This window comes from Zophobas morio, unplaced genomic scaffold (genome assembly GCF_036711695.1).
Source record: "Zophobas morio isolate AGI-343-1 ecotype UQ-CSIRO unplaced genomic scaffold, CSIRO_AGI_Zmor_V1 ptg000014l, whole genome shotgun sequence".
NCBI lineage: Eukaryota > Metazoa > Arthropoda > Insecta > Coleoptera > Tenebrionidae > Zophobas > Zophobas morio.
In genome coordinates this window covers 16,534,322-16,557,147 of record NW_026972119.1, presented here as the reverse complement: position 1 = coordinate 16,557,147, position 22,826 = coordinate 16,534,322, and the positions used below count along the sequence as shown (strand labels likewise).

Here is a 22,826-nt window from a genome sequence, read left to right as displayed (position 1 = left end):
CGGAGCTTAATAGCAAAATCCTTATTTCTCTCCATGTGCAACACGTTTTTAAGAATCATGTTATAGAAAGAAAACTATACATGTCAAGTAAAAACTAATCAAAAATTAAGTAAAAGTTCTTCTCGTAACTAGAGTCAGGTAGATATTTGCTGGACCAGGTTCTCTGAAGTATTGAAACATTAAGTAAAAAAGTTAAAGGAAAAGAAAACAAATGGGATAACAATAAAAATACATAAAAAAGAGCCCGAAAAATAATGTGCTAAAGATGTTGAGAAAACATTCTACGAAAATATAGAAAATGAAGATACTGAAGATGCTCGAACAATAAATAAAAGAGGTAGAGCTGGGTACAAAAAAAACTACAAAAACAACGGTTGGTTTGGTAAAAAAAGTAAGCAATTCATATAAGAAAAGGGAAACAAGGCTACAATGGTCGGAAATAAATAATAAAATAAACATGAAAAGATAGAAGAAAAATAGAAAACAGACAAGAGATTTAAGAAGAAAAAAAATAGGAAACGAAACTAAACAATTGCGAATACAGACCTCGAATGATTTTTTTTTAATTGAGGATATAATAAAACAAGGAAACACAGTAAATAAAAGTAATACAAGCAAGAAAAATAGAATGGTATGGATAAATCTGCAGAGGAAATAAGAGCAAAACAAAAGGAATATTTTATGCAGATAACAGAATGGAAAACGAAACATACAAAGAGGAAACTTAAAAGAAAATACGGAATTTTCCTAGCATGACAAATTGGGCTTGAATATCGCCAAGGATAACAATTTAAATTTCAATTATGAAAATAACATAAGACTTATTTTGGCAAACGCCATACCCTCTGAGAAAATAGAGGGCGGGTGGGCGGGGCTAGTATTTGCTAAGATAAGACTGATTTGGGCAAATGTCATACTCTTTGAGAAAATAGAGGGTGGGTGGCTGGGGCTAGAACTTGCAAGGATAAAATTGATTTTGCCCCTATTAAACTTGTAAAAACTTGTTAAATTTAAAATGTGTTGAATTGCATATTTCCATAGTAAGGTATTAAATTTCTAAATCTGGTTGGATATTTATTTTTTAACAACTCAGTCATTAATTTTTCTGAGACGCCCTGTATAAGCAAATTTAAAAAATATTAATTATATATTAAAATCAATCACAAGTATAACTTATCATATTTTGCACACTTCGGGTAGACTTAGGAATTTAACTCGTTACTATGGAAATTTACAATTTAGCACATTTAAATTTCACAAGTTTTTACAAGATTAATAGAGGCAAAATCAGTTTTATCTTAACAAATACTAAGCCCGCCCACCCGCCCGTATTTTCCCAGAGGATATGTCATTTGCCAAAATCAGTCTTATCTTATCAAGCACTAGCCCCGCCCACCCGCCCTCTATTTTCTCAGAGGATATGTCATTTGCCAAATTCAGTTTTATCTTACCAAGTACTAGGCCCGCCCACCCGCCCCCTACTTTCTCAGAGCATATATCATTTGCCAAAATCAGTCTTATCTTACCAAGCACTAGCCCCGCCCACCCGCCCCCTCTTTTCTCATAGAGTAATACTTGCTAAGATAAGTCTTATTTTGGCAAATGATATATCCTATGAGAAAACACGGGCGGGTGGGCGGGGCTAGGACTTGCTCAGATAAGACTTATTTTTGCAAACGCCATACCTTCTGAGAAAATAGAGGGCGGGTGGGCGGGGCTAGTTATTTGCTAAGATAAGACTGATTTTGACATATAACATAGTTTTCAGATCACTTCAAAATTAGCTACAGTGTTAATGACAAGTAAAATATGAATTTGAAGGTAAGCGAAGAAAAATGTTTCTGCCTCGGTGAGATTCGAACCACACGCCATCCGCTTGAAGGGCAAGTATCCTGACCACTAGACCACAACGCCGCTTATCTTTCTCCGCTTAGTAACGTGTTATTGTGCAGCCACAAATTAATAATGTACTGTCTAACTCCTGGAAAAACCATCCGTGACAAGAAAATTTAAAAAATCACAAAAAATTGTTACGATATACATTTAAATAAACAAACCTATTGTCCCAAATAATTAACCATATTATGTACCGAAATGTTGCTAGAAAATCCTAGAAATGGTTCAAAATGTCCACACTTTAACATTCTATATTTAAAAAGTGGTGGAAATTCGAATAGTACCTTGTGATTTTTTTATTTCCGCCCTAATTGGCCATCACGCGTACGTCAGCACTGAAATTCAAGCGGTATGACCAACTAGAACAAAAATTTTAAAAAATCACCTGGAGCATTATTTAATATACAGTCAAACAGTATACGACTCACATGGAGAAGTGACAATTTTTCCAATACTGACCAGAATTTGCGGAGTGTCCTAACTCTATCCCTAATCTGAATTTTAAATGTCTGACGTTGTTTTTTCCGTGGTGAGTTACCTGTAAAAAAGAAACATAGATTAAATATACTGTTCAAAACATTCAAAGATAAAAACACAAAAAAATAGTTTTAAAAATCTGGAAATTTTATTTGCAACTTATTCTAGTCGAATATTTTTCATGCAAAAATTGTAAATTACTAAAACTGATATCCAGATATTTTGGTATTCTAATAGCAATTCCAATAGCATCCAACATTGTAATAGAGTCCATCGAAGAATAAATACTTTCGTGTTTTCTCGACGTTTTATGACCCCTGAGTACGAAAAAATACGTCTCCCCGTTCCTGTCATATCGTGTACTTGTGGTTTATGAATCCGTTTTGAGGCTTTCTCCAAAGCTTCCACGTCTTCGATGGGTCATGATTCTTAAAGGAAGAAAAAATGGGTCTCCCGTTTCAGTCAGTCAGTCAGTCAGTCAGTCAGTCAGTCTGTCTGTCTATCTGTCTGTCTGTCTGTCTGTCTGTCTGTCTGTCCGTGTGAGCCAACACTTCAAAACATTTTGTTCTGAAAGACAAATATCACTTCCTGTTAATTAACGCTTTTCTCGCCTCTCGGAATATCGTATTGATACGAGTTGTTGTTTTTGAGCAAGCTAGTGCACATCATAACTAAAAAATGCAACGCCGGCGAAAATAAGCAGTGAATTTAAATTTTTGCGGGTAACGGTCCGGCAATTATTTCGCCATCAGCGTCTATTAAGCGATAAAACAACCCTGAGTGGAAATGGAAAAAAAAATCGGTCGCGTTCGGATGTTTACTGCACCGTGAAGTGGAAAATGTTTATACAAAAATGGGCACGGCGTGGATGCGCACTCCAAACAATTATCCCTAATGTGCGATTAAAGCCAAAACAGGTTGAAGATCATGAATCAAAAATGATGAAAACCGCACAGCCGCGAAATCCGGGTCAATAGCAGAGCGCCCCTAGATCGCAACAATATGGAAAATTGCGCGGCCGGAAAATTCGGCGACGTGTTTATTCCGTGCTAATTTTCCGAAAATAAAACCGGGACATTCCCATCTGAAGGAAGAGCCCAATTTTCTTCGAGTATTTACAATTCTATTTACGATCACGGCTGTCATGAAAAAGTAACAAAGCTCTATTTATCTTATAACATTTGAATAACAATACAGTAAAACAGCCATTCGGGGAAGACGGTCCTGATGAAAAAACTATTCAAATTTAACGATTTAAGCCCTGCGCTTATTTTAGGGGGGTGTTAAACTGGATTGCCGCTCGCGGCGTTTATCCTATCGCAAAACTCGGCAAAAGTCGCTATGTTGCTTCGCTCCCCAACACATATATAATAAAACAAACGGCTGATGCCCTGATGGCCCCGTATTACGATGAGCGTTATTAATGGACCCGCAGATCCTCGTCTTACACTAACTCTTACTTATTCCAGCAAAAGAAGAAGGTGGTAATACGCAGCTTAGGCCAGTGCAAGGGACAGCAGGGACTGCCCATGATATGGTACGACTTCGCCTCCAAACACGACGACAAGACCGGAGACATAACGGCTTCCATTAAAGTCAGGAACAAGAAAGAAGTCAGCAAAGACTTTTCGGTATGAATTTTTGTTAAAGCCATCACTCCAAATTTGACACTATTTCGGTAGGAAGAGGGGACTCGCTACAATTGATGTTATAAATCGTTAAAAAAATAAAGTTCTTCGATTTTTCAGTAACTGTATATATAGAACGTGCAAAAAGAGAAAAATAGAAGTAAACCCTGAAACATGCTTGAGAGTAGTAGTTTTCCGTGTCAACTCTTCTGGAAACTCTCGGCTACGCCTCGGGTGCAAAGCTTATCATTGATTTTATTAACTACAATAACCCAAAGTCCCAGCGAAAATTAAGTTTCACGGCTCAGGGTGTTTTTACCCCGAGGCGTAGCTGAGGTTTGTAGACCACCAACCCCGAACAGCTCACCTTTTGCGGATTATTCAAATTAATTCTGCCAGCCTGTGGATAAGTCGGGTTTAATTGGAAAATAATCTCGAAATGTTCGAAAATTAAATAACCTTCTTAAGAAAAATATTCTGTAAGGGAACTTGTCACAATCTCTTAAATGCAATTTATATGTCTATAAGTAGTGAAAAATAGAATTACTTCAAAGGGTACAATTTCGTACAAAAATACGCAAATTCTGTCCTAAAACGTCCTAGTAGCACTCAACTACCTCTTGATGTCACTTTATTCTCGAAAAAAATTTGAAAATTTGTATAGGAAGCTGCTAATTAGTCTGAAATTGGTGAAAATTAAGATTTGGTTATTTGTTGAACTGTTAGGCGAAGTCGCGCTTTGTTAGAATATTTATGGACCGAAACTAAATACTTGCAACGTATTGCAACAAACGCATCTAAAAAATAGAAAATTTATATCCATTTAATCAAGTAGAGGGAACTCGCTACAAATTATCTTTGTCAAAATACTCACATCTATTTTCGTTCTTTAGGAATTTATAAAAAAAGTTTTTAAATTGAAATGTACCATTTTAGACATGGTTTCTTGTTGTCGAAACAAGTCTGCACATACTAAGAAAAAAGGCAAAATATAAGCCCCGCCCACCCGCCCTATCTCAATTCTGATGATTTTTTTTATTCGTCGTGAGTCAAGGGGGAGGAGCTTAATTGCAAAATCCTATTTCTCTACAAGAAATAAAAAACATGTTTTTTTATTTAAAGCCAAAGATTGAGCCCCACCCATAACTGCCTTGATCTAAATAATAATGAAGTTTTCATTCGTTGACAGACCTAAAATACGTTTAAAATTTACCATTTTAAACGTGTTTTAAGTTTAAAAAAACAAAAAAGATCATCACAATTAAGACGGGTGGGTGGGCGGGGTATATATTTTGCCTTTTTTTCTGAATATACATGTATTCTTTGAACAACACGAGGCTGAAAAACATGTTTTTAATTTCTGGTAAAGAAATAAGTGCTTTGCAGTTAAGCTGAATCCCGTTGGTTCAGGGCCAATGAAAAAAATCATCACAATTGGGATAGGGTGGGTGGGTGGGCTCACATTTTGCCTTTTTGTTTTATTATGTGTAGACTTTTTTTCACAACATGAAAATTAAAACATGTTCTAAATGGAAAATTTGTATAAGGAAATATCGATTTTGCAATTAGGCTCCGCCCCATAATTGCAAAACCCATATTTCCTTGCATGAACCATTTTAACCATGTTTTAAGTTTCTTGTTACGAAAAGATGGCTATGTATATTAAGAAAAAAAAAGGCAAAACATTAAGAAGTATTGTTATGAATGAAATCCTTGGACCGACTCTCTACTTTTACATTTTCTCGACCTTTCATGACCCCTAGAGTACGAAGTAATGAGTCTGCCGTTTCCGTCCGTCTGTCTGTCCATCTGTCCGCCGTCCTGATTTCTTTTCGTACTACTTGGACCTGTCTTAGAACTCCAATATTTTTTGTCCATCAATTTTACCTGTTTTAGAACGGGCAACATTTTTTTTCGACTAATTTGGCCTCTTTTAGAATCGATGTCATTTTCTGTCCAATAATTTGGCCTGTTCTATAAACGGTATAATTTTCTATTTACTATTGGGACCTAGCTTAAGACCCTGATAATTTTTTGTTGATCAATTTGATCTATGTTAAGACCGGCATAATTTTTATCGACTCATTTGGTCTGTTTTACAATCGAAATCATTTTCTGTTGACTAGTTTGGCCTGTTTTAGGAACGGCATCATTTTCGGTCGACCATTTGGACCTGTCTTAAGACAGGCATAATTTTTGTCGATCAATTTTACCTGTTTTAAATAGAACCGGCATATTTTTTTGTCGAATAATTTGGCCTGTTTTAGAATCCATATCATTTTCTGTCGAGTAATTTGGCCTGTTCTAGAAATGGCATCATTTTCTGTCTACTATTTGGACCTATCTAAGGACGCTCATCATTTTTTGTCGATCAATTTTACCTGTTTTAGAACCGGCATCATTTTTTGTCGACTAATTTGGCCTGTTTTAGAAACAATGTCATTTTCTGTCCAATAATTTGGCCTGTTCTATAAAAGGTATCATTTTCTATCTACTATTGGGACCTAGCTTAAGACCCTGATAATTTTTTGTCGATCAATTTTACCTGTTTTAGAACCGGCAACATTTTTTGTCGACCAATTTGGCCTGTTTTAGAATCAATGTCATTTTCTGTCCAATAATTTGGCCTGTTCTATAAAAGGTATAATTTTCTATCTACTATTCGGACCTAGCTTAAGACCCTGATAATTTTTTGTCGATCAATTTTACCTGTTTTAGAACCGTCATCATTTTTTGTCGACCAATTTGGCCTGTTTTAGAAGCAATGTCATTTTCTATCCAATAATTTGGGCTGTTATATAAACGGTATCATTTTCTATCTACTATTGGGTCGTAGATTAAGACCCTGATAATTTTTTGTCGATGAATTTGATCTATGTTAGGACCAGCATAATTTTTATCGACTCATTTGGTCTGTTTTAGAATCGACATCATTTTCTGTTGACTAGTTTGGCCTGTTCTAGAAACGGCATCATTTTCGGTCGACCATTTGGACCTGTCTTAGGACCGGCATCATTTTTTGTCGATCAATTTTACCTGTTTTAAATAGAACCGATATACTTTTTTGTCGAGTAATTAGGCCTGTTCTAGGAACGGCATCATTTTCTGTCTAGTATTTGGACCTATTTGAGGACCCTCATCATTTTTTGTCGATCAATTTTACCTATTTTAGAACCGGCATCATTTTTTGTCGACTAATTTGGCCTGTTTTAGAATCAATGTCATTTTCTGTCCAGTAATTTGGCCTGTTCTATAAACGGTATCACTTTCTATCTACAATTGGGATCTATCTTAAGACCCTGATCATTTTATGTCGATCAATTTGATTTGTGTTAGAAGCGGCATAATTTTTGTCGACTCATTTGGTCTGTTATAGAATCGGCATCATTTTCTGTTGGCTAGCTTGGCCTGTTCTAGAAACGGCATTATTTTCTGTCGACCATTTGGACCTGTCTTAGGACCTCCATCATTTTTTGTTTATAAATTTGACCTGTCTTAGGACCGGTATCATTTTTTGTCGATCAGTTTGGCCTGTTTTAGAACCAATGTCATTTTCTGTTGAATAATTTGACCTGTTCTATAAAAGGTATCATTTTCTATCTACTATTGGGACCTAGCTTAAGACCCTGATAATTTTTTGTCGATCAATTTTACCTGTTTTAGAACCGGCATCATTTTTTGTCTACTAATTAGGCCTGTTTCAGAATCAATGTCATTTTCTGTCCAATAATTTGGCCTGTTCTATAAACGGTATCATTTTCTATCTATTGTTGGGACCTAGCTTAAGACCCTGATAATTTTTTGTCGATCAATTTGATCTATGTTAGGACCGTCATAATTTTTATCGACTCATTTGGTCTGTTTTAGAATCGACATCATTTTCTGTTGACTAGTTTGGCCTGTTCTAGGAACGGCATCATTTTCGGTCGACTATTTGGACCTGTCTTAGGACCGGCATAATTTTTGTCGATCAATTTTACCTGTTTTAAATACAACCGGCATATTTTTTGTCGAATAATTTGGCCTGTTTTAGAATAAATATCATTTTCTGTCGAGTAATTTGGCCTGTTCTAGAAACGGCATCATTTTCTGTCCAGTGTTTGGACCTATCTAAGAACGCTCATCATTTTTTGTCGATCAATTTTACCTGTTTTAGAACCGGCATATTTTTTTGTCGACTAATTTGGCCTGTTTTAGAATCAATATCATTTTCTGTCGAGTAATTTGGCATATTCTATAAACGGTATCAGTTTCTATCTACTGTTGGGACTAGCTTAAGACCCTGATAATTTTTTGTCGATCAATTTTACCTGTTTTAGAACCGGCATCATTTTTTGTCGACCAATTTGGCCTGTTTTAGAATCAATGTCATTTTCTGTCCAATAATTTGGCCTGTTCTATAAACGGTATCATTTTCTATCTACTATTGGGACCTAGCTTAAGACCCTGATAATTTTTTGTCGATCAATTTTACCTGTTTTAAATAGAACCGACATACTTTTTTGTCGAGCAATTAGGCCTGTTGTAGAAACGGCATCATTTTCTGTCTAGTATTTGGACCTATCTGAGGACCCTCATCATTTTTTGTCGATCAATTTTACCTGTTTTAGAACGGGCATCATTTTTTGTCGACTAATTTAGCCTGTTTTAGAATCAATGTCATTTTCTGTCCAGTAATTTGGCCTGTTCTATAAACGGTATCACTTTCTATCTACAATTGGGACCTATCTTAAGACCCTGATCATTTTATGTCGATCAATTTGATTTGTGTTAGGAGCGGCATAATTTTTGTCGACTCATTTGGTCTGTTATAGAATCGGCATCATTTTCTGTTGGCTAGCTTGGCCTGTTCTAGAAACGGCATTATTTTCTGTCGACCATTTGGACCTGTCTTAGGACCTCCATCATTTTTTGTTTATAAATTTGACCTGTCTTAGGACCGGCATCATTTTTTGTCGATCAATTTGGCCTGTTTTAGAACCAATGTCATTTTATGTCGAATAATTTGGCCTGTTCTATAAAGGGTATCATTTTCTATCTACTATTGGGACCTATCTTAAGACCCTGATCATTTTTTGTCGATAAAATTGATCTATGTCAGGACCGGCATAATTTTTATCGACTCATTTGGTCTGTTTTAGAATCGACATCATTTTCTGTTGACAAATTTGGCCTGTTCTAAAAACGGCATCACTTTATGTCGATCATTTGACCTGTCTTAGGATCCCTATTTTTTTTGATCAGTCAATTTGACCTGTCTTAGGACCACTATCATTTTTTTTTCGATTAATTGGGCCTGTTTTAGGAGCGGCATTATTTTCTGTGGACTATTTGGACCTATTTTAGGACCCCTATCATTTGTTGTTGATCAATTTGACCTGTCTTAGAATCAGCGTTATTTTCTGACGATCCTTACGCAACCCTTAGAAAAAGCGTAATTAGTTAAATTTATGTTATTTGATCTTTAAAATATTTAAGTCGGTGCAGCCTTATAAATTTCAAATGCGCAAAAGAAACAGAAAATGATGGAAACTTGTTAATAGAACTATATGCTTAATTAAATAATTTCTGGAGACAAGTGTTTCAGTAAACCTCGGTTACGCCTCGTGTCCACAGTTTATGCTCAGTTTTATTAAAATATCATGTTCATTGCTCGTGAAAGTTTGCTTTGCTTGAAGTAGTACGATGTTGAGTACTAATGAAGCCCATGCTGAAATAAGCACTTTTCAGTGAAATGTTGCAGAATGCACAAGTCACCATTTTGAATTGCAAGCCAGCTAAATTTATATAATTGTACATCTGATATGTGAAGAAGAGGGGACTCGACGCAGATTATCCTTGGCTAAATGACTTTATAACATTTTTTAATAGAAACTTGTACTTAATTAAATACTATTTCTGGTGTCAGGTACGAAAAGACAAAAATATAAGGATATTAAATTTTTAGTGGAACCTGGTAGACAATTTTTGGTGTCAGATTAACGTCATTGTTCACCTCCGAGGCGTAGTCGAGGGAATAATTACTTTCAGTAAGTGACTTTTTGTAACTTATTTAAGGAAATTTATATGAAGATATAGAAAAATGTAGGTCTGTCTATGGCGAAGATGGGACTCGCTGCAAATAATCTACTCTGAATAGTTAGATTTATTTCACCAATTTTCGTTAGCACCACCTTTTCAGTAAGATTCCACACAATGCACAAGTCACCAGATCGAAATATCACAAATCATCCATTTCCCCCATTCACCCAATTTTCAAATCTGCTTTGAGATTTAGACAAAATTTCCTTTTCGTTTTCACGGTTTAACTAATTTAATTTAGATACACGTCTATTGATCATATTTATGCTGGGAACGTGAGACGGATTTTGCTTCGTGACATCGACGGATTTAAGTTGGCATTATTTGCTACGAACTTTGGGAGATGTTCTAAACTCCGTCAAAAACATGAGGTGAAGTGTCGATGGTGGGATCAAACTTCTGCGTTCATCCGAAATGTATTCAGATTTGTGCAGCACCTGTTTATTCAGACTGTACCAAGGATTTAACTTTTTAAATCAGGATTTTATTTCATTTGCGTAATATACTCGATTTGATCTATTGATCTGGTGCACGCACCCGGTTCTCCCACATTTTACGTGTAGGCTGACGTTTTAAAAAATGAGAGTTTCATGTTTGCAGGCAAAACTGGATCACTTTTATGCATGTGATAAAAAATTCATGTTCGATGAACGAAAACAACTAGTGCGAAATGGAGCTTCTAATTCGCGTAGAAGCCCGTTTTGTCTGTTATTATTACACGTAGTACCTCATCACCGTTCTAGCGATTAAATGAAGTCATCAGGAATAGTTTAGGTTAGTGGCTTCGTACATGCACTGTACATACCCACGCAGTAAACTATGAACTACCAAAGTAATAATCATAAAACACCGCTCTAGCCGATAATCCCACGGCTCCCAGTCATCGAATGATTCGATCAACGCAATCGAGCCCGGTCTTACCACATTGTATTATCGCTCGTGTTAAACTCGGTTTTTACTTTCGTTTTCGAAATTACAGGCCATCCCAAAGCGAATTACAGGCTTCTTGAGCCAGCCCCTTAATTAACTTTAATTTCCATATATCGTTGAGTCAACATTTTGTCAACGCGCCGCCGTGGAGGAAGACGCTACCTCAATATAGCCTCTGTTTAGATCCTCGGTAGTTAATCAGAACTCTATAATTAAAACATAATTATTCTGCACGTCCCAAAATCCCAATGATTAATTATCACACTGAATCAGCATCAGCACAATTTATTTTGGCTGCAGATCGTGTTCAACTTCTGGAAATGTGACGCTTCAGGGAATCCAGACAGTTGCGAGCAGGTCGTGAAGGATTACAACGTAACTGACATATGTACGTTCATGGTGGCCAAAGGTGAATTGTGGTCGCGGTTTATGGAGGCTTTCACGACGCCGTTGGAGTGTCCGATTAAACCGGTAAGTCGTTTTCAAATTTACAACAAAAGGAATGTTTTCTGGAAGTGATAATCACTTCAAAATTTAAATTTTTGGTGAGAGTATAGATATAGAGGGTGAGTATTATAATAACGGGACCCTGACCAAATTTCAATGCAACACAAAATACATGTCTCATATGTAGCTCTTTTTATATTTTAGTTTTCTGAAATGTACATAGTTATCTAGTAGTCAATTTTGACTTTCGCAATATTTTTATTTGTCAATTTTGAGCTCCTATAAGTTTTTAATTTTCGCGATAAGATGAAAAGGTTGATATGATCTTGATTTTTGGAAAATGCGTTGCAGCAGAAAATGTCTACGAAAAAAGATATCCCGATAGTCAACATCCATCCGACCAAATCTTTAGATGTTTAGAAAAAACGCTAAGAAATATTTACTCTAGTTAAATTTATTTAATTGTCCAATTTATTTATTGCATTTCTTTGAATTAAAATGTTGGTGTTTTTTTAATTCTTCATTTTTGAAATTTTGATTGAGGTTTTTCAGAAACAGTGACAACTAGTAAGAAGAGTACCGACGTTGATGCTAAAAACGTATGTGTTGATTTTGGAATCTAGCAATTACTGATAAGATGTATATTGTGTTGCATTGAAAATTGGTCAGTCAGGGTACCGCATGGGAGAAAGCATAAAATGTCTGTTTAAGTTTATGTGAGCAATTCAAGCAGATAATTGGCAATGAACGGGAAAAGGAATAGTAAAACTATAAATGTTGCGATAAGTAAAATAGGAAACAATAAAATATATCTGGTAATAATTTAATTCCATTTTATGGGTTAGTGACCTTATAGAGAGTGGGAAGTATATAAAATTTCTGATTGCTTAATGTAAAAGTATTGGAACTCTATGAACCATGCATATGGAAGAAGAAATAAACAGTTGTTTCAGGGATTAATTCTACTATTCTATAACTAATAATAGTTAGTGATAATAAGGAGACATTTTTAGCTCCCAATATTGACAAATTAGGTTATAAAAATCTTAGTTTAGGTTAAAAACCTGGAGGAAAAAATATTTGCTCTACGAAAAAGCATACATCAAAAAATATATATTTAAAAAAAAACATTAAACGAAAGATTACACAAACAAAAAAATGATTAAATGAACAAACTATCTATAGTTGCGGCCACTAGTTCTAAGTTATCGCAAAAAAATGGCGATCAAATTAAAGCAAGTAGCATTTAACAAAAAATTAAATATTAATTCAGATATTTAAAATGAGTTCCAAAGCAAACTATATATTTCTCTAAATTTTCGATTATAAATTTACACCTTTGATCGCTTAAAACACTTTAAGTTTTGAAAACGTGCGTTCCACATGGCAAGAAGTGATGGGTGCAAAATTAAATATTGAACAATCTACGTTTTCATTTATGTATGTATTGTTGGTAGCATTTCCATTACCGCAAATTATGTTATTTCCTGAACATATAAATTCGTATTCTGGATTCTTTTTTAATAGAGAACATAATTTTTGGAACGCCATTTCCCCCACCTTTCCTGGTATGTTTTTTAAAGATGTGTACACTTTTTCCACAATTTCCATACTTTGGTTTAGTTTTAAACCTATAGTTTCTAATTGTTCTGTTGCATCAGCAATGATTTTAAAGTGAGTTTTAATGTACAAGAGTTCATTTTTAACGTTTGCTTTGTTCAGGAATTCTTGAGCTTTTTTAATGCTTTGTGCATCTGTGGCTTCAAATGACATTACAACCTAAAATATTCAATATAAGAACGATAGTAAAAAACCGTTATATATTTACTGACTTGTTTTAAAACATCAAAGTGTTCTGCATAAAATAATGCTGCTTGAATCCAAGTGTCTCACCTGGTTAATTTCAGGTATTTGGTAAACTGTTTTTATAAAACTCTACTCTTATTGGTGCTTTTAAAAAGATTTTCTTAACATTGCTAATTATCCCATTGTCTAATTATTTCAGACGCTAAATATAACCCATTTACCATACATGTTAAGTGTGTTATATTTTCATAAAACACCTTCAAATTAGTACCAGTTTTGATCATGTCTGAAGCACCATCTGATACAAACCGTTTAACTTTTTTGTGTTCAGTTTCTTTTGACCACAATAAAGCTGCAAATTAACAATTAAATAAATTATAATAATTTCAATGCTTAAAATTATCAATAGTACACCCAATGATTCGTTTATAAATTTCATGATTGTGTTGCTATTAGTTTTATCAAGCTGCTTCAAAGCTAGTAGAAATGGAGGGCCAACTTCGTCAGAAGATAACTTTCCAATTACTAAATGGCCTATGTATCTTCCTAATCTATCCGTCGTCTCATCGACGCTGATCCATATATTATTATTACCAATAGAATTTCTAATTTGTTTAATTACACGTAAATTATAAAATTTATGTTAAAAAGTTTTTAAATAAAAATTCTAGTGCTCACCATATCGTAGTCTTTTGGTAAATAATTTTTTCTCACAGTACTTGCTGAGAGTAAATGCGTTTCTGGATATTTATGCATAAAATTTTTAAACTCAGGACAACTAACTTTATTCCATGGAATATTTGCTGCGGTAAATGCCCTACATAAACCGGTGCAAAATTGCGTAAAATCATTGTCGGAACTAATGTTTAATAAGGTCCGTTTACTGGATTTATTCTCGTTCTTTTTATGTGCATCGCCAATGCAGTGTTGTTCAAAGTGTGACTTTTTTCCGCACTTAAACTAGGAAACAAAAATGTGAACAGTTATCTGTTTTTGGGCAAATTTTTTGAAGTTTGATCCGATTTATCTGAATTCTTTTTTCGTTAAGTGTCAGTCAACTGAGAAAAATAATTATAAAATTCTTTACGTCAAAAAAAAAGGTGGAAACTTATCTGCTGTGGTCATTTTGAATACATTTTAATTTTTTCGTAATACTTACTATAAAATGAAGAAAACTATGGATAAAGACATGATACTTCCAAAATTATTTTGAATAATTAAAATCCGATCGATTTTATGTAGTAGTGAATTAGAAGATGGTCAAATATCTATAAAAAATGAAATTTTAAAGATCTATGTCTTCTGCATTTGAGCGCAAACCTATTTTCCTATAGGGTCCATCGGAGGAATGGCTATCTTCATAATCTAGAGTACGATAAAGTACGTCTCCGGTTTCCGTCCGTCTGTCTATCTGTCTGTCTGTCCGTCGTCTACCATCTTGCAAACGTTGTAAGCTTATCGCATGCCTAATAAATCGTGAATCAAAATTTACCCATATTTATGTAAAAAAAAAATGTAAATCAGCTCAAAATTCTATCGAATAAATCCTACACAAAATAAACAAAATATTATGACTCCATTCTTACGGTCTATCAATGAATGCATTCATTAATTACATAAGGAAGGTGACCTAAAAAAATGAGCCAGTCTATTTTTATTGATGAAATAAAGAAATTTAGACCAATTTTTTTAAATTAAACCTCAACATGCTCGCTACACTCCCATTATAACCGTTCTTGTTTTAAATTTCGTTTCTGGAGAAGAAAGTGTCTTAGTGAAGTTGTTTTGGTTCGGTTGTAATAATAGTAATCACAATTCTTTTTAAGATTCACGATCAGGTCAGTTCGGGTCAGGTAGTCAGGTCAGGACAGGCTAGATCAGGTTTTCAACACGATAAATATTTTTCTTTTGTTAATATTTTGGCTTCTCATGGACAGAAGTGAATTATTTTTAATAACACCTGCACGTGCTCGCTGCGCTCGCATTCTAAGCTTCCTTTCTTTGCAGTTTAGTTTCATAGAACTGATTAAGAAGAATCTCAGCGAAGCTGTCTAGGCTTCATAATAAATTTCCAGACTTACTGTTAAAAAAAAATAGAACGCGAGTGCAGCGAGCACATTCAGTGTTGGGATCTCTTCTACTTTAATGTTCACAAAAATTGTCAATATTATCTTTTTTTAGGCACTAAGTCGAAGTGTCTCTTATATTATCTTAGTAGCGGCTCGTGACTTTTTGAATTTTTTTTTTCACTTAACTTTTACCGTCTTTATTAAATATTCAAGCGAATTCATTATTTTTATTTGAAATTAAACAATTTCACTCGCGCAGAAAGAAAATTAAAACCCGTAACTGAGTTACTGCCGGTGGGCGCTGTAGGCACAGAACCCGATTCCAACCCAATACCGCTCCTAGACGCACGGTTTCCATAGCAACGGTGTAAACAAAACGTGTAAATGAGTCATGATTTGGTCTCCGTCTCCGCTTTTATCAGCATTTCATCAGCAATAACATCTCATATCATCCTTAGATGTAAGTTTTGACACTTTTATACAAGTGGAGCGAGATAAAAATATTAGTTTTGATCATTATGACACCAATTTCCTAAATTCTTTACCTTCCTGATCTTTCTGAATTTATGAAGGTAAACTACACTGAAACAACCACCTCCAAAAAGCGAGCGTAGCGAGCACGTTCAGGATGTTTCAGTCCCACAGCAATTTGTGATAACTGATAACAAACAATTTTTAAACTTACATTTTTAAATAACAACACTGTTCTTAATAATTTGACTTTTCAGGGACACCAATAAATAATTTTAAATTACACCTGAACGTACTCGCTGTGCTCCCATATTACATTTCTTTTTTCAGCTTTATCTAATAGAAATGTGCACGATAGAGTCGCAGAGAAGTTATTTAATATTTATAGACGTTCTTTAAATGTTTTCTCTTTGTCTGATAGATGCTCTTATCGGAGCATGTGACTCATTCTAGTCAAAATTTTAGATAATGAAGGACTTACGAAAAAAAAAGACGCAGCCCATAGAATTTAAAAAGACACACCATTACAATACGAGCGCAATGAGCACATTTAGACTGCTGAAAGTCCCCACAAACATTTTTACGATTCACTTGTTTAGAAAATAAAACGATCTTTATTAATAATTTAGCTTCTGAGGGACATTGGCGAGTAATTTTTAAAACACCCACACGTGCTCGCTGCGCTCGGATTCTTAGTATTAATTTTTACAATAATGCAAACTCATAAGAACGTCTACGACTGAATCGTCAGTGAGGCTACTTAGGTTTTTATTTTATAGGAATCTTGTAAGTAAGCAGTTAAAAATGTTTGACATATCAAAAATGGTCAAAGTTTTCAAAACCCTACGTTTAAAATGTTCGCAGTTAATTTTAGGTCCCCTGGTGATTTATTTTCGGATAAATTTAAAGGAATCTGGTGTTGTGAGCTTTTAGTGATTTAGTGATTTTTTTTTGTAAATTATGTAAAAAAATTTTGGGGAACTTTGATGTTCTATTTTTGGAAAATTCTGACTTGACCTGTTTTTGACAGTTAATATTGGGACCCCGTTTTTTTTTAAACAATCTTGGTTTTCTATGTATTCCTGGTTGGGTAAAGAATTTGAAAGTGCTTTGGAGCCTCTAGTGACTTTTCTTCTGATAATAATTTAATTAAATTTCTTAGAGGATACAGCATTTGCTAAAATCAGTTTTATCTTCGCAGGTACTGGCCCCGCCCACCCACCCCCTCTTTTCCTAGAGGGTATCTTATTTGCCAAAATTCGTCTTACCTTAGCAATTACTAGCCCCGCCCACCCACCCTATCTTTTTTTAGAGGATATGGCATTTGCCAAAATCAGTTTTATCTTAGCAATCTTACTAATGACTAACTTTTACAAAAAAATGATCAAAATTTGCACAAGGCAGCAACCGCTCCTGTACATATGTAACACTTTTTGCTAAATATATAAACCAAAGATCAAAATGTCTAAATTTACAAAAACTAATTACAATGATTTGCAAGAATTTTAACCTCATATAAAAAAAAAATCGTTTCAGTGTTTACATATTGAATACAGTGTAAGCAGAATAGGAGTATCTATGTACTTTCATGTTTTTTTGACGCATTATGCCCCCTAGAATATGAAGAAATAGGGCTCCCGTTTCCATTTGTATGCTATCTGTCGCCATTTGTCTGTGTCGATTTTATTAGAGAGATAGTCCCTGAAACTACCGGACTGATTGTTGGTAAATTTTACATGTATTCTAGATATATTGTGCAGATTGTAAAACGCTGACCATCACCTCAAAATTTTGTTTAGTATATGCTATCCAAATTTTATAAAATAACATACTAGTTTACTTGTGGTTTATGAATTCGCCTTAACTTTTACTCTGGGTATCCAAATTTTCGCAAATAATATAACAATTTTTTTAAGGGTATAAGACAACGTTGACTAACGACCGATTTCTCAGAAAATCTGAATTTTGTGATTATTGAAGATTATTGAAAATCAATGATAAACCTGAAATGCTGAAATATTTGTGCGAGAGTATACTTTTAATGAGAAAATTGAAAATAATTAAAAAAAATTACAATATTATATGATATTCCTTAATTAATTGCATGTAGAAGTCTCCTGGAGGCATTGGACGCTTGCGATATTCCATTCCTGTGTAGTGTCTGTTAAGATCTTAGGTCCTACTTTATATTTAGTTCCTTAATAAAGTAAAGGAAATCGAAACAAAATGGAAAAAGAAAATGCAGTTTTAAAGCGAAATTTTTTATCAATCTAAAAAAGTTCCAATATTTATAGCCAAACTAACCAGAACAGGATTTAAAAGAAAACAGGGAAAAAAAATTTCATGCAATCGGAAAAATATATATTTTTGAAAATGAATTTAAGAGAACGGTAATCTCATAAATCTGATAAAAAATATGAAAACTTGTTTGTAAAAGTCTTTTATTAAAGATCAGATTTTGTTATAATTGTTACACAACTCTTCAATGTTTTTACTTTGATAAAGTTGGTTGCAGATATTTTTCATAAAGTGTATTTTATATATGTCATTTTTCGCTAGGCTCTTTGGACAGTTCCGGAAATGTTCGAGAAAGTGTAAAAAAAATTAAAAAAAAATTGAGCTTTTGGCAACATTGCCTAAAAATCTATACCAATTTTAAAATTTTGATATCGACAAAGCTAAATCGAAAAATATAGCATTGTTGTGAAATATCCTGTTTAATTGGGGTTGCTGAGGCAGCATGTGCAAGCGTTGTTAGAAGGAAGCGAGTCCGAAGTCAAGCTGAGTTGCATTTCCTTTTCCGCGATTGCTAAGTATCGACTCAATCAAAATTAAGGAGGTCATGTCATTACTCCGCAACTATGGCCGGTCACATGACTATAGTTGTCAATATATAACTTTTGGCTCGCACCTGAAGAAGTTAGTTGTATTAGTTGTATTAGTTGTATTTGTATTTGTACTTGAAGAAGTAGTTGTAGTTGTAGCAGACAAGGGATAATTGTAACCAACACCCGTACCAGCGACATTTTCTTCTAATAAATTTGGTATACTGCCCAATCTGTTTGAATTGCCAACCCCTACGCGCAACAGTCCAGATCCAAATACTTAGGTGCTTCAAAATTTTCTGCTTTCTCAAAAATTGCCACACTTTCAGAAATATTTCCAGAGATCGAAATCAACACAAAAGAAACTCTTTAGGGCTATTTCGAAGAAATTGAGCTTGTGGCAAGATTGCCTAAAATCCACAAAAAATTTTGGAATATTGATCTCGACAATCTGAATCGAAAGAAAAATACAGCATGTTGATAGTTCCAGATCAAAGTTTCGAAGTTTTCGCTTTTACAATTCAATTTTTCAAGGTTTTCACAAATTCCCACATTTGGTTTTGACAATTCTGGAAAAATGATAGGAATTTATGAAAAAAATGAAGCTGAAAAACCTTTCTAGATGTCAAAATCGACAGAAGGAACTCTTTCGGACACTTTCGGAGATGTTTAGGAAAGCGTCAAAAATTTCAGAAAAGCTGAGCTTTTTGGCAAGGTTCCAATCTACAAATTATTTTGGAATATCGATCTCGACAAGCGAATCCAAGTAAAGCACGTTGATGGTTCCAAACCTGAATTTTCGAAATTTTCGATTTTAGAATCAGATTCTTAGGATTCTCACAAATTTCCATATTTTATTTTGGCGATTTTGAAAAACCGTTAGGATTTTCAAAGATATAAAACTGAAATCATTTTCAGAGATCAAAATAAATCAACAGAACAGATACCAAAGCCTCTTTAAGCCTCTTTAGAAAACGTTGGAAGAACGGAAAAAAGTTCAAGAAAAATTGAGCTTTTCGTCAGCTAACAAATTACTGAGCACTGTTTCGGAAAAAGCTGTTAAATGCAAAAGAATAAAATAGAATTTTTATAAAAAATTGAGATTATTTGGATATACCCTGATTTAGAAAATCTAGGCGGATTCATAACCCAAATTTTGACGTTTACTAAACAAACGTAGTTATTCAATTGTACTTATGTGACGAGGTAAATAATAATGCTGTAATATAAGACTTGACTCGTTGATAAAAATTAGTAGCTAACTTCTTGTTTTATTTTATTTATTTAGCGGTGAGCCCTAATTGATACCAAGACGCCAGTCTGGGGCTGAGAACCCATCAAACTCGATATTAAGACGACTAATCAGATATATGAGCCATAAATGTTTTATGGTGCGTTTTTCTTCGATTTGAGGGATTCCTGCAGACTAATCAAACGCAGTCATTTGCGAGCACGCCTCGAATTAGTCGCTCTTTAAAATTTCACAATGTAAAAGTTTTTCCTCGAAGGCAACTCCCTCGCGACTGCTGCAGGCGACGAATATTTAAATCACGGATTGAACCGGAGATTTTTCAGAACTGTGGATTTCCAAAAGCAATATGTTATTCTTTAATTTCCATTTAGCGTCCTTTAGTTTGTGTTTATGTATTTTGCTTTACAGCTGCCTGCTGCGATTTCCCCCGGGATCAGCTGTCACTTAGCTTTCGTGTTTAGCCTCCTTCATACCTAGATCCTTAAGATGATTTATCTGTGTCCTTTTAAATTAATCCTTTTTGAGATTACAATAACCTGACAAATTGACGCCGGATTTTCGCGGATGCATCGTTCTGTCTTGATAAAAATTCCGCCAATTAAAATTCAAAACCGGCTTTTTGCTAATATTTAAGTTTGCGAAGTATTGGCCACCTCGCAAATTTGCTTTCCCGTTTTACTTCATCCGTGACAAAAATATGCCAGAATAATTTCGATGATAAACTCGAAATTTCAACACGAGCAACCAGGAAATAATTTTGCGCTTTGAACCGAAAAATAATTAGCGAATAAAGCTACTTTATTCCAACTTGAAAAGTTTATTCGGAGTATCCTCACCGTCTCGAATTGAGGCATAACCAGAAGTATTAAATATTTTACAATTTATTAAAAGCTTAGAGTGAAAAGTGTATTAAAATTTTCAAGTCTGCGACTTAACCTAATTAGGATTAAATTACAATTTATGAGATTAATAAAACTGACTAAGAGTGCCCTTGTTTCAGGGGCTGTACGAAGCGAAGGACTTGAAAATTGCCCCGGATTTCCTCAACTATATGCCTGTCGGGGATGCTCTTTGGAAGGTGCAAATGGACGGTCACGACAGAGGGAAAAAAGTGTCTTGTGTTTACCTTGTTATACAGATTGTGCCGTTCTACGTTAAGCGAAGAACATAGCGTTACATTCTTGATTGTGTCCTGTAATCTATCTTTTGACAATACAGAGGTTGTACAATCGATGGATTAACCGTATTTCCGTACTCGCTCTAATTCAATATATCTCAAACGTATTTCTCGGAAATTTTCTGAACCCTTATCAAGCGATATGATTTAATAATTTTTTGTGACAGGTTTCGTCGTACTGGCGGCAATAGCGTTCGCAGGGCCAGTGATAGGAAGTAAATGTAATAAGAGCATGAAAGCTCGATCCCTTGTTCAAGTTTCTGAGGAAAAAGCACGACCGGAAGCTGAAACATGCAATGCTCTTTGTAAGAACTGATTTATATATAAAAAAAAATTTAACAACAATAATTTGTATTGTGAACAATTTTCTACTCAGTTCTACACGTGCTCAAATTTTCGTAATTTAGCAAAAATGCTCATTCAGGTAGATGTTTTGAATAATTCATAATACTGATTTATGTGCATGGCTTATAGCTACTAATTGAATGCTTCTGAAACTCAATAACATGTTATTAAGCTAAATAAGTCGCGAATGAATTGTGAATAACAGGTTTCACGTTAAACAACTGACCTAAAATGCTAAATTTAGTGCAAATCTGGATCAGAAGCAGTACAAGGTGATTATAAGAGATCGCGGATTAAGTTGGCGTTGAAGTTTCGTGAGCTTTGCCACCTCGTTGTGATGATTGATAATTATTCACAACTTCACACAATTCTGTTCTCAAATGTCAAACATAACCTAACTTTGGTTAGCTGATGTTTAGGCAACCAGTAATCTGTTAATATTTCTTCGAGTTTTTTATAAAAAAAAATCTAAAAATCTGTTCTTTCATCTGAAGAGACGCTAGAACTTGGAAAATAAATTTATGGATGTGTCGAACCTCTTCAACTCGCCGAAACTTTCAGCTCAATATACAGGGCACTTTTCGGACGATCTTCGGTGTCAAACCAACCTATAATGGTAAAAATATTCTAACTTTACGGTGCAGTTTTAGCCAGAGTCTGAAAGTCTTCTCCTGCATAGGTTGGTTGAACATCGAAAGCTATGGAAAGAATGCCAATATATTGATCTAACAAGGAATATTCCTAGTAAGTTTCCATTTCTACACCATTTATAGGAGATTGGAATTTTATTTATTTATTTTTAAGATGTATATTATGCTCCTAAGGCACTCAATAATGTTTACTGCAAAAATAAAGCAAACCATTTTCTCAATAAATTTTTGCTTATGATATTTTTGTTTTATTTAAACACAAGCACGTTTTTATGACTACTCTTTATCTTCTGCTTGATTAGCTGTTTTCACCTATTTTCTCCTTTGTAATGAATTTGACATTAAGCTGATTATTAAGATATTTGTTGTGTCGATAACTAAGAAAACAGTTTATTTATGTTCCCTGTTGCTTTCGGAAACATTTCTTGGATTGCAAAATTTAAAAAATTCCTTGATAATTTGTTGCTTCAGACCCTTTTAAATTAACAGTTTTTTAGAAAAAATTAAACTGTATTTTGCGAATTTTTTTTTCGTTAACCCCTATAAATTGGAATAAATAAATACCGGGTGTCTGGAAAATGACGCATTAACTCTCCACTACGCTCTTAACAATCAACTGGTGAGTCTGGGGAAAATAGTAAAACAAATCCTTCTCACAGTTTTCAAAACCTTACTTTATTTCCGGATAAATTTAAAGGAGTCTGGTGTTTTGTTGATGGATGAACTTGAAAAAATCTTTTGAGCTTTTAGTGTTTTATTTTTTATGAATCTG

At 34.3% G+C, this 22,826-nt stretch overlaps 2 protein-coding genes across 2 annotated transcripts in view; one reads left to right on the top strand and one right to left on the bottom strand.

Moving 5' to 3' along the window:
• LOC135128570 (uncharacterized) overlaps positions 1–21,083 on the top strand; it is a 37,109-nt gene extending 16,026 nt beyond the window's left edge. The window contains exons 2-4 of the mRNA XM_064055457.1: positions 3,843–4,004; positions 11,313–11,483; positions 20,883–21,083. Of these exons, the coding sequence (XP_063911527.1) occupies positions 3,843–4,004; positions 11,313–11,483; positions 20,883–21,053 (504 nt within the window). The 3' untranslated portion in view covers positions 21,054–21,083. The remainder of the gene's footprint in view (positions 1–3,842; positions 4,005–11,312; positions 11,484–20,882) is intronic.
• LOC135128578 (EGFR adapter protein-like) overlaps positions 1–22,826 on the bottom strand; it is an 803,179-nt gene that overhangs the window by 590,926 nt on the left and 189,427 nt on the right. The gene's annotated exons all lie outside the window — the stretch shown is intronic.